Source organism: Caretta caretta, chromosome 3, assembly GCF_965140235.1.
Source record: "Caretta caretta isolate rCarCar2 chromosome 3, rCarCar1.hap1, whole genome shotgun sequence".
NCBI lineage: Eukaryota > Metazoa > Chordata > Testudines > Cheloniidae > Caretta > Caretta caretta.
In genome coordinates this window covers 84,650,288-84,662,414 of record NC_134208.1, presented here as the reverse complement: position 1 = coordinate 84,662,414, position 12,127 = coordinate 84,650,288, and the positions used below count along the sequence as shown (strand labels likewise).

Sequence of the window (12,127 nt, the reverse complement as noted above, 5' to 3'; positions counted from 1 at the left end):
TACGTATAAGTATCATTCCCTTTCCCTGTATTATTCCAATATATAGCACAGTCATATTCTGCTAATTATATAGGGGAGTGCCTGCCTTACTATTTGTTTATGTTTTCAGAACCACCAACTATTTTATAAGATATTTTGGCAGTATTATTAAGGGCCACATTTAAAGTAGTTTATTTTTGTTGTCTCTTTTGGCCTAAGAGGTTAGCCAGTTTTCAGAGCTTTGCCATTTTTGTGTTTGTTAGGAGGAGAAATTGATGGTATAAGTCAGGTATTTCTTTGGTGCAATCCTGTTTATTTACAGAGAATGTATAGAAAGTCCTGTTTCCCTGAACACATAGAAACAACAACTGGCAAGTTTCCTTGCTCACAATTTTTAGGCCTTCCTTCCCGAGTAGTCCACCACCCCACAGAGCATTGTCTCTTGGCTCCCACTGAAGGCTGTGCTCACAACTGCTTCTCCCACTGTCTGTACTACTTCTCTGAAACACACTTAGCTTGCAAAAAAATACCTTAGCCTCTACATTTGCAACCAGTCCCAGGGAAACCCCTCAGAGCATACAGTTTCTCTGCTCGGGCTTTGCCATGTGGCCTAGTGTCTTGTGCAGTAACCTCCTAGTTTCTGTCTGTCACCACATAAAGAGGCATTTAATTACTCCTTCTTTCCATTTAGCCTGATAAAAGGGTGCATAGCATACCCATAAGATTTAACTAAGTTTGACTGTCTATAGGTCAAAGACCTGCTTCATTAATACCTTCCAGCATAACATTACCTTGCCCTCACAAATTTGCACATGTAAATATTACATGTGCATTCACATAGTTACTCATAATTCCACATACATTCAGCTAGATAAGCAATTACCTGAACTGAGTATAAATATTGTATTTGCAAATTGGTACATATGCAAAATTTGCACACACAAATTTGGAGATTGTTTGGGAGCTAGTTTGTAAATTTAGCAGTAAGTATTTAGAGTATCCTGTATTCAAACATTTGTAATTAGGAATGAGTGTAAGATATAAAGTTTGGATTGGGTCTGGATTTCAAATGCCCTAGAATTCAAGGGAGTGTTTAGATCTGGAGCTTTGCTTTATCACTGTCTCTGAAAGTAATGTACTGTAATGCACTTGAAATGGGAAGTATGTGTACAGAATATTTTATATATAATGTTTTTCTAGTTGATCCAAAGACTTCTTGACAATTTTCTCTAAAACCATTGTGTATCATCAGGATGAAGATAAAATTAATGAAAAGAAGAGACACATGGGAGACACCAAACACTTTTGTCCAGTGAGTCTGAAGGAGAACTTTGTCCTTTTCCCAGGGATTGCTGAACATGGAGCTATATATAGAGAAAAATTTTACTATTTTTCAAGTCCTGAGTCCAGAGAAAAGTTTTTGGAGAACCCTGAGGAGTATGTGGCTCACAAGGAACCATTACAAGTGAGAAAATGTTAAAACTATTTAAAATAGATTGTTAATAAGAGGTTGATATTACACATAATTTTCCATCCTTCATTACAATTATTTTTGTTGTTGTTTCTGTGTTGCTGCAAGTGTGCTAGGCACTTCACAGAAACAAGAAAGATGTGCCCCCTCCCCAATGAGTTTACAATCTAAATGTAGGCCCAACACAGTAAATAAAGGTGATGAACAAAGGGGGTGTCATAAATATAAAGGGAAGGGTAACCACCTGTCTGTATACAGTGCTATAAAATCCCTCCTGGCCAGAGGCAACATCCTGTTACCTGTAAAGGGTTAAGACGCTCAACTAACCTGGTTGGCACCTGACCCAAAGGACCAATAAGGGGACAAGATACTTTCAAATCTTGGTGTGGGGGAAGGCTTTTGTGTGTGCTCTTTGTTTATGCCATGGTTCTCTCTTGGGACTGAGAAAGGCCAGACAGAAATCCATCTTCTCCAACCCATCCTAATCCAAGTCTCCAATATTGCAACCAGTATAGGTAAACCAGGCAAGGCAGATTAGTTTATCTTTTCTTTTATGGGAATTTTCCCTGTGTTAAGAGGGAGGTTTATTCCTATTTTCTGTAACTTTAAAGTCTTGCCAAGAGGGGGATCCTCTGTGTTTTGAATCTGAATACCTTGTAAAGTATTTTCCATCCTGATTTTACAGAGGTGATTTTTACCTTTCTTTTTTTTTTTTAATAAAATCCTTCTTTTAAGAACCTGACTGATTTTTCCATTGTTCCAAGATCCAGAGGTTTGGGTCTTTGATGATTTTGTAACAAATTGGTTCGGATATTATTCTCAAGCCTCCTCAGGAAAGGGGGTGTGTAGGGTTTGGGGGGATACTTTGGGGGAAGACGTCTCCAAGTGGGTCTTTCCCTGTTCTTTGTTTAAAACGCTTGGTGGTGGCAGCATACTGTTCAAGGACAAGGCAAAGTTTGTACCTTGGGGAAGCTTTTAACCGAAGCTGGTAAGAATAAGTTTAGGGGGTCTTTCATGCGGGTCCCCACATTTGTACTCTAGAGTTCAGAGTAGGGAAGGAACCCTGACAGGGGGAAAGGGAAGGTGTCACAGAGTCCCTGGGCGATGCTCTGGAACTGCTCCCTACGAAGCCAGTCAGGACTCTGGGGAAGTCTCCTTTCTGTGAGCAGACTGTCTTCAGGACACACAGCTCACACAGCTTCCACCTTCCTGGGTCTGACCTCGGAACATTCAGCATCCTCTCCCCTCCGTGCGCTTCCCACAGTGAGTCCGCCCAGGTGGGGTCCTGGGGAAGCCAGAGGGTCCTGCCCCCCAACTCCGCAGTCAGACAGGACTCTCAACCAACCAGTAAAACAGAGGTTTATTAGACAACAGGAACATGGTCTAAAACAGAGGTTGTAGGTACAGAGAACAGGACCCCTCAGCTGGGTTCATTTTGGGGGGCAGTGAGCCAGACAACCACGTCTGCACTTCACTCCACATCCCCAGCCAGCCCAAACTGAAACTCTCTCCAGCCCCTCCTCCTCTGGGCTTTGTCCCTTTCCTGGGCCAGGAGGTCACCTGATTCCTTTGTTCTCCAACACCTTTAGCTCTCACCTTGCAAGGGGAAAGGGCCAGGCCATCAGTTGCCAGGAAACAGGGTATTGGCCATTCTCTGTGCCCAGACCCCTGCACACACCTGCCCTCTAGGGCTCTGCAACGATCATACACCCTTATCCCACCACCTAGATACCTAAGAACTGCATAGGGGAAACTGAGGCACCTCCACAATATTCAGAGGAAACATTAAGGACTGTCCCGCTTCGTCACAGAAGGGTAGGGCAAAGATTTACAATAATATTACATGCTTACTCAGTAAGACATATACACATTTTGATGGCTCTGTTAAAGTAGTTCTTTGTTTATTAATTATTGTTGTTAACTCACTTCTCATAAGTGAAATAAGGATCAGAGGAGAATGGGAGTGGGTGGGGGTTGAAATAAGAAGAATAAAAAGGGTGAAATAAAGGGGTAGAAGGGAAAGGGGTTAATGTACTGTTTTTTATCTACTGTATATGTAATTCACTGTAGTTTTAAACATTGAAATGCAAAATGCATGTGTGCTTATGCTGCTTTTGAGGGTACTTTTTTTTATATTAGAGGCCCTGAAATTTAGGATTAATTCAACGAAGTGTATACAACCATAACTTAAGTGCACCCTAGCGTAGAAATTGTTATAAAAGTATTCTTAATTCTTTCTGGCAGGCTCCTCCCTTAAGAGTGTGCCTGCTGGGCACACATGGAGCAGGTAAAACTATCTGTGGCCGATGGCTAGCTGACAAATTAGGAATTTTCCATATTCAGTTTGAAGAACATCTACAGGAAATGATCATGCCCAAAACTCAAAAGAGAGTTGGACTTGAATTTGACGAGGAACCTGAGGAAGATCAGATTGACATGGAAACTCTCTTTCAGGAATTGGGAAACACCTCTCAGACCAATACAGAAACTGAAAGTGAAAGTGCACATGAAAATGAAAATAACAAAGATAAAGAGGTATTAATAGTAATTAGTAGTATCCTTTTTTTTAGAGGCCAAATACTCGGTATTGCCAGTCCCAAGAACTACAATCCATTTCCTATTACTGTCTTGACTCCCTCCCCTCCTAATTTATTTCCTTGGATAAAATAGTTTGAGAACCATTGATTAATGCATCATGATTCACACTTGCACAGAGAACTTATTACTTTTAGGACTGATGTGTTACAGATGTACATAGTAAACCACTTTACGTTAACTTCTGCTTTCTGAATTTAGCTGAACAGGGTGCAGAGGAATGCATCAGGAGAAGGGGTCTTAGACAAAATTTTTCAGTTTTTAAAACTAATTAATTTTAGTTAATGGGCAGCTAACTAGTAACCAAAATCCTTAGCAAGCACAGTGTAATGTGACTTGCCTTCATTAAATATTTCAAAATAAAGTTAAACGTTGAAAGTATTTGTAATATTCCAAAAATGATCCTATAATGAGTGTTTCAATGCAAAAACTTCAATCATTCATATAAACCAGGGGTGGCCAACCTGAGCCTGAGAAGGAGCCAGAATTTACCAATGTACATTGCCAAAGAGCCACGGTAATACATCAGTAGTCCCCCCCCATCAGCTGCCCCTGCTTCCAGCGCCTCCCACCCACTGGCAGCCCCGCTCATCAGCACCTCTCCCTCCCTCCAGATCAGCTGTTTTGTGGCGTTCAGGAGGCTCTGGGTGGGAGGGGGAGGAGTGAGGGCACAGCAGGCTCAGGGGAGGGCACGAGAAGGGATGGAGTGGGGGCAGGGCCTGTGGCAGAGCCAGGGGTTGAGCAGTGAATACCCCTGGCACATTGGAAAGTTGGCACCTGTAGCTCCAGCCCTGGAGTCAGTGCCTATACAAGGAGCCACATATTAACTTCTGAAGAGCTGCATGTGGCTCCGGAGCCACAGGTTGGCCACCCCTGGTATAAACAATAATGTCACAGTAAAAACAATAGGGTATTGGTTTAGCTTTTTGAAAGAAACAACACTTCCCTGATCTTCCGCCCCCCCCCACTCTAACTTCTCTGCCCAAGACTGGGCAGCACTCTCCCACTGTACCTCCCCCCTGCTTTGGACCCCCACTACATTCCCTTGTATCCCCTAAATATGCCGCCTGCTCCCCCCAGTGCCCTCTTTTCCCCTCCATTTTTGCTAGGGAGGCCATTCATCCAGTTTTAACTGGACAGTCCTCTTTTTGGGTGATTTGTCCCCTGTCTGGCACAAAGACAAAATTGAAGTGTTTTGTCTAGTATTGGACAGCTGATGCCATTTTTAAGAGCACAACACTTTGCCCCCTCCATCGTGACCTCACATGCATAGTGTACACAAATTCACACAGATAGAGCAGGGTGGCATGCTCTTAAAAATGGTGCTTATGTGGTGGGACATTGCATGCACCGTGCGTATAAGGTCACATCAGTGGGGTGGAGCAGCACACTCTAAAAAATGGCACCCCTATGTGATGTGACTTTGCATGCACCATGTATGTGAGGTCACGCCAGCAGGGGTGAGGTCACGCTTTTCCCAGAAGTACCAGAATATCCTGTATTCAGGGAATATGTGGTGGCCATCATATACTTTTCAGTGTCTCTACTGCCCTTCATAGTCTCTGGTTCCAGTCTAGCCCTCTGAACCATAGAGTGACAGTCTGTTGCCTTTGAGCATGTGTGATGGGGTTTACAGGTACCATACTAAGGTTAAATGAATGTTGAAGCAGTATTGAGCCAAGAAAGCCCTACCCCTCAGCAGTAGCCCGGCGTGCTGCCTATGGAGGACCTGCTTAAAAGAGAGGTCTGGTGGGGTGAACATAGAGGAGAGTCTGGCTGCAAGAAGGCAGACAGGCTGCAGCTGCTGACCAGAGCCATTTACAGGGGAAGGACCAGGACTGTGAGTAAAACTCAGCTGGTTTCCTCCTTACCCGTTTCTAAGGGGGAAACAACTAAAATATGATGGTGAGCTGGGAAGCATCCTCCCACACCCAGCTGAAGGCCTGAACTACCGAGACTGTGTAAGCAGAAGGCTAGTGCTACACCCTAAACTGAAGAGAAAAGAGGGAAGATAGAGAGCAACCCAGGGGGAGGCGGCTCTGGAGTGGCAGCTGAAACGACTGAGCCACGCCTTGCCTCTCTCCCCTTGGCCCCTAGGCCAGGGACCCAGTAGAGCGGGAGGGCCAAGGTCCCCCTTCCCTTCTCTTCTCCCTCAGCTGCCTGAGAGACCCAGAGGTCTCTGGGGGAAAGGGTGATGAACAATGATCTGACTGCCATGCCCTAGACTGCCTGGAAAAGCTGCCTTAAGGCTAGGGTTGCCAACTTTGACTGGATGAATTCCTGGAGATTTCATCACATGACATCATCTTTAAATAAATATTAATCTTTAATTCCTGGAGACTCAGGTCAATCTGGGAGGGTTGGCAACTGTAGGCTCAGAGAGACTGTTTTCTGACCACTAGGTCTCCTGGCCCTTGAGAGAAGCCTGTTCCAGCATGGTTCAGTCTCACTGAAAACAGTAGCAGACAAGTTTATTAAGAAAAAGAGTACTTGTGGCACCTTAGAGACTAACAAATTTATTTGAGCATAAGCTTTCGTGAGCATAAGCTACAGCTCATGAAAGCTTAGGCTCAAATAAATTTGTTAGTCTCTAAGGTGCCACAAGTACTCCTTTTCTTTTTGCGAATACAGACTAACACGGCTGCTACTCTGAAACCTAACTTTATTAAGAGTAGCCTAACTTCCACATGCAGAGAGACTGTAGGGAAATGGTGGCCATCTTGCTGCCTTCAGTCCCATTGACAGTAATGGAAATGTTTACCATTTTGAATAAGGGAAAATTCATGAGCTGGTAGCCTCTCATTGTGTTACATAAGAACTGCCATACTGGGTCAGCCCAATGTTCCATTTAGTCCAGTATCCTGTCTCCAAGAGTGGCCAGTTACAGAACTTCAGGGGGAATGTACAGAACAGGGCAATTTTGTCTTCCCTTCCCAGCTTCTGGCAGTCAGAGGTTTAGGGTCACCCCTAGGATGAGGTTCAATCCCTGACCATAATAGCCACTGATGGACCTATCCTCCATGAGCTTATCTAGTTCTTTTTTTAACCCAGTTATACTTTTGGCCATCACAACATCTCGTGGCAATGAGTTTCACAGGTTAATTGTGTGTTGTGTGAAAAAGTATTTCCTCATATTTGTATTAAACCTGTTTTCATGAGACAAGTTAAAGGAAACAAAATTGCTACAGTCAAAATAAAATTGCAAGAGTTGGCAATACTGGATATAGAAGAACAGTTTGCAGGCTACCTGTAATTGTTTTCTGCACTATTATCTAGTTTGGCATAATAAAAATAAGCAATAACAATTCTTTCCACTAAAATCTAATGTAGCTGTTTACAATGTTCATTGTACAATGTGTCAAATACTTTTCAGAGGGAGATAAAATAGGCAGAATGCTCCCTAGAATTGGGTACAGCTACCCTCAAAGTGACTGACAGATAAAACTCATGAGTGGAGGAAACCAAAAGCAGAGTGAGGCAAAACTGAAATTCAGAAGCAGTAACTATGCAAATATATATTTGCATAGTTATATATATATAACAAATAAAAACTATGTTAAAGGAACATAGAATTAATGTGAATCCTTGATTAAGCCTCCTTGAATATATGCATTATTATTCAGTCTTTAATTACAAGGTCACATACTGTTTTTTCACATTCTGTACACAGGGTGAACCTGATGTGGGGATGAATCAGGATAGTGTAGTTAAGGAGGCTGTTGTCTATAGGACAGCTTCATTCAGACTCCAAACTGACAAACAGTTAGTGACCATCTGGGACAGGGGTTCCCAAACTTGGTTTGCGGCTTGTTCAGGGTAAGCCCCTGCTGGGCCATGAGACGGTTTGTTTACCTGAGCATCTGCAAGTACAGCCACTCGCAGCTTTCAGTGGCCGTGGTTCGCCATTCCCAGCCAATGGAAGCTGCGGGAAGTCTGATTGGCAGAAGTGTTGAGCCTCACAGCTGCAACTGAAGTAATTGGGAGCTGTGCTTTGAACATATAAAATGCTATATAATGCTACCTACTCTTAAAAAAACAGGTTCTAGGCATCTCAAATTGGGCATGAAAAAATAGTGAAATTAATCTCTCTGTGCCTCAGCTCCCTATCTATAAAATGGGGAAATTACTATCCTCTTCACCTCACAAGGATGATTTGAAAGTAAATTGTTTGTGGAGCACTCAGTTACTATAGTGATGAGCACCATACAAAAGCACATGAGGAAACAACCATTACCATTCAAACCTGCTTTTTTATTTTTAAATTAAACCTGTGATTCTCAGCTAATCATTCCAGGAGCAGGAGATTTAGGAAAAACACCACATATCATGAGATTCTTGAATAAAATTATGAGAGTTTCCAATACTATACCATTGACCCTAAGTGCCCTATACAGAGGGAATAGGCTATTATGTAGGAATTTAGCTCACACAACTCCTGTCTAGATATGAACTAGTATTAACCATGTAAAGTATAATGAAAACTCTTCAAGCCATAGTTTGGTATTATGCATCAAGTATAATTCATGAGTTTAGTTGGTACCTAACATGAAGTAAATCTTTACTAACTCCTCACTATTCTTCCAGCTAAGGAGATCTAGATGGTAATCTCTTCAGAGCATGTCCACATTATCCCTTTAATTAGCTAAAGAGATAGTTGTAGTGTAAGGCACCTTTCTTCTTTGAGGAGTGTCCCTGTGGGTACTCCACTTTAGGTGTCTTGACGCCCTGCACTTGTAATCAGAGACTTGTGGTAGCAGTGCCCAGTTGGGCCGTGCACACACTGTAGCTGTCTCGCACTGCTCCAAGCAGTTACATAGCGTTGCACAGCCAACCATCCCCTAGTTCCTTCTCTATTGCCTTTGGCTTGAGTCGGAGTGATCAGCAGTGCCCTCTCTGACCTCATATAAAACTTATAGTAGATAGTTTATAGTGATAGTGTTAGCTTAATTGTAGTTAGTTTCCCTATCCCCTTGCCTGACTAATTTCTTTAAAATTAAAAAAAATATAATCCTTTTCCTTCCATGTCTATCCCTCCTTCTCTGGTAGGTGTACAGCCTTAGCCTCAAACAGGGTTTACCCTATTTTTTTCTCTAAGAGATCGACTCTCTCAGGCATGTCTGGCTCACCCACCTTTAAATGCTGCCTGACTTGCAGACTCTCCATACCAGTCTCTGACTGTCACGCTCAGCGTCCACTGCCTTGGCGGGACGCACATTACACAAAAGTGCCCATGCTTCAGAAAACTGACAGCTAGGACAAGAAAAGCCAGGGATCTCCAACTGCCACTCCTCATGATGGCGAAATCCCTCAGGACAACCTCCGACCCTGAGTCCAGGTCACTCACTGGCCAACGGTCACCAACGGCAGCCTCTGTCGGGGTTCTGCTTCAACAACAGCTGCCAAGGAGCCTACTTCTAGAAATGCTACCATAAACAGGTCGCAGACATCCTTGCATTGAGAATTGCCTAAAGAAAGCAATCTCCAACTGAAAAATCTGCCCCGGTACTGATGGCACCGAGACCGCCAGACTGCGAGGCACCAGGAACATCCAGCACTGAGAGTTCCCGAAGAGCTAAGACCCTATGTGGGCAGGCTCTAATGGAGGTTCACACAGCAAAGTGAAACCTTCCAGCTCGGCACCCATGGAGCCAAAGAAGATCTCGGCATTGAGTGGTACAATGACGCCACCCCTGTTGTAAATATGCCACACAGCTCTAAATCCTCGGCAGGGGTAGCTTTAACTCATGCTCCCGGGCTGTCCACCTTGCCATCTCCAGCATCAAGCCTCATGGTTCCACAGAAATTCATGAGGCATGCAGACCTGATAGTGGCTTCAGTGCCTGAATCTCCTCTACTCAGCATCAAGGGTACCCCATCCAGATCGGTATCAATCCAGCTGACTACTCTCTGCAGGTCAGTGCCACCTATCTCCAGTGATGAGGAAGAAGAGGATGATGCAATAATATATACTCCTTGCCATTCCTCACCCAAGCCAGGATCATCTCATCACCAACCACCTGCAGATATACAAGGATGGTATGATCACCCATAGACACCGCTCCCCATACCATTCCCACTTAACTGGTCATACTGGGATCCATGAACAAAGTCTAGGGCCCAAAACCACAAGCCCCCTAGCCCTACTAGGTCCAGATCAGCTCTTTCACCAACTGTCCCAGCACCCTCAGAAACACAGGAGGAAGACACTGAGGAACCTGAAGACACAGCCAAACATGACACTTGTCGCCTACTCACCTCTCTTTGTCATCACTGTACGAAACCATAATACCACCACCAGCCGCTACTGGGGATGATTTCAAATACTTTCAGGAACTCTTCAAAAGGTAGCCGAATCCCTAAACATTTCACTAGAACAGCTACCAGAAGCCCAACATAAGGTCACAGACATACTCCAGGCTTCCCCTTCGGCAAAGATAGCTCTGCCAATTAATGACGAAATCATGGAGCCTGCAAAAATAATCTGGCAGACACCTGCTACAGCACCACCCTCGTGTAAAAGGTCCAACAAAACATATTACATGTCAGCAAAAGGGGCTGAGTTCCTATTTACACACCCCACACCAAATTCCTAAGTAGTGGAGGCGGTCACCCAAAGAAGGAAACAACACCAGTCCCGAACAACCCCATGTGATAAGGATTGGAAAAGGCTAGACTTTTTCACGTGGAAAGCTAATTCCTCAGCTACACTTCAGTTCCGCATAGCCAACTATGTGGCCCCACTAGCAAAATATACACACAATCTGTTATCCAAAATGTCAACTTTTATTGAAAAATTATCAGATGACAAAAAAGAACAGTACAAGGAAAACATTTCTGAAGGGTCTCTGATCACCAGGACAGCTCTCCAGGCCACCCTGGACTCTGCAGACATGGCAGCATGATCCCTCATGACATCTGTGGTCATGCATCGTGCATCATGGCTCCACCTCTCTGGATTCTCAAGGAAGGTCCAGGCAACAATCGGGGACTTACCCTTTGAGGGGCAGAAACTATTTGCAGACAAAACCAATGTCTCATTACACACCCTAAAAGACTCAAGGATGAACTTAAAGACCCTTGGCATTTACATACCTGCAAATAAAAACAAACAGAGCCTGTTTTACAATAAGAGATTCCGGTCTACGCCATACTCTCAGCCCCAAAGACAGTACGACCAAGGGCGGAAACAAAAACAGAACAGATGTCAGCGGAACCAAGATCAGCCTTCGACGTCTCAATAATCTACCTCTAGACAATCATTTTGAAGGTGTGGTCGAGGGCACGAGACCTCCACTCTCTCTGACTCCGGAACCAAATATGGTCCCCTGTCCATTTGGAGACCGTCTGTCACCATACTACCCAGTTTGGAACACCATCACAACAGACAAATGAGTTTTAGAGATTATCCAAAAGGGCTACTCCATCCCCTTTATTTCTATCCCACCTACTTATCCCCCTTCCCCAGCCCTTTTCAGGGACCCCCTCACGAGCACCTGTTACAACAGGAAATAAAGCACCTTGTACAATTAGCTGCCGTGGAACCTGTACTCTCACAACAAAGGGGGAGAGGTTATTCATATTACTTTATAATTCAGAAAAAGACTAGATGGTGGGGACACATCCTCCCATCCTGAATTTACAAAAACTCAACAAATTTGTGAGAACACAATGTTTCAAAATGGTGACTCTCTAACCACAATAATTCCGGCATTAGAGAAGGGAGATTGGCTCTTGGCCCTCGACCTTCAGAACGCTTATTTTCATATTACCATCTACCAATGACACAGAAGATTTATGCTAGGGAAACAGCATTTCCAATACAGAGTACTACCCTTTGGCCTGTCCTCTGCCCCAGCAGTTTTTTTCCAAGGTTCTTGCTGTCATTGCAGCTCACCTATGCAAACATGGAGTAATGATATTTCCATACTTGGACAACTGCCTCCTATGGGCACCAACAGGGCAAGAAGTGATAAATGCCACGCAGAGCACGATAACCCTTTTCACGAACCTAGGGTTCCACATAAACATGCAAAAGTCCACACTGGTTCCCGTCCAAAAGTTGGAATTTGAAGGAGCCTGTCT

The 12,127-nt window shown here is 44.0% G+C and overlaps 1 protein-coding gene across 5 annotated transcripts in view; it reads left to right on the top strand.

Moving 5' to 3' along the window:
* The window catches only part of AK9 (adenylate kinase 9), a 241,372-nt gene that overhangs the window by 123,686 nt on the left and 105,559 nt on the right, over positions 1–12,127 (top strand). For all 5 annotated transcript variants that reach the window (XM_048844821.2, XM_075126637.1, XM_048844820.2 and 2 more), the window contains 2 exons: positions 1,232–1,444; positions 3,695–3,985. In XM_048844821.2, the coding sequence (XP_048700778.2) occupies positions 1,232–1,444; positions 3,695–3,985 (504 nt within the window). The remainder of the gene's footprint in view (positions 1–1,231; positions 1,445–3,694; positions 3,986–12,127) is intronic.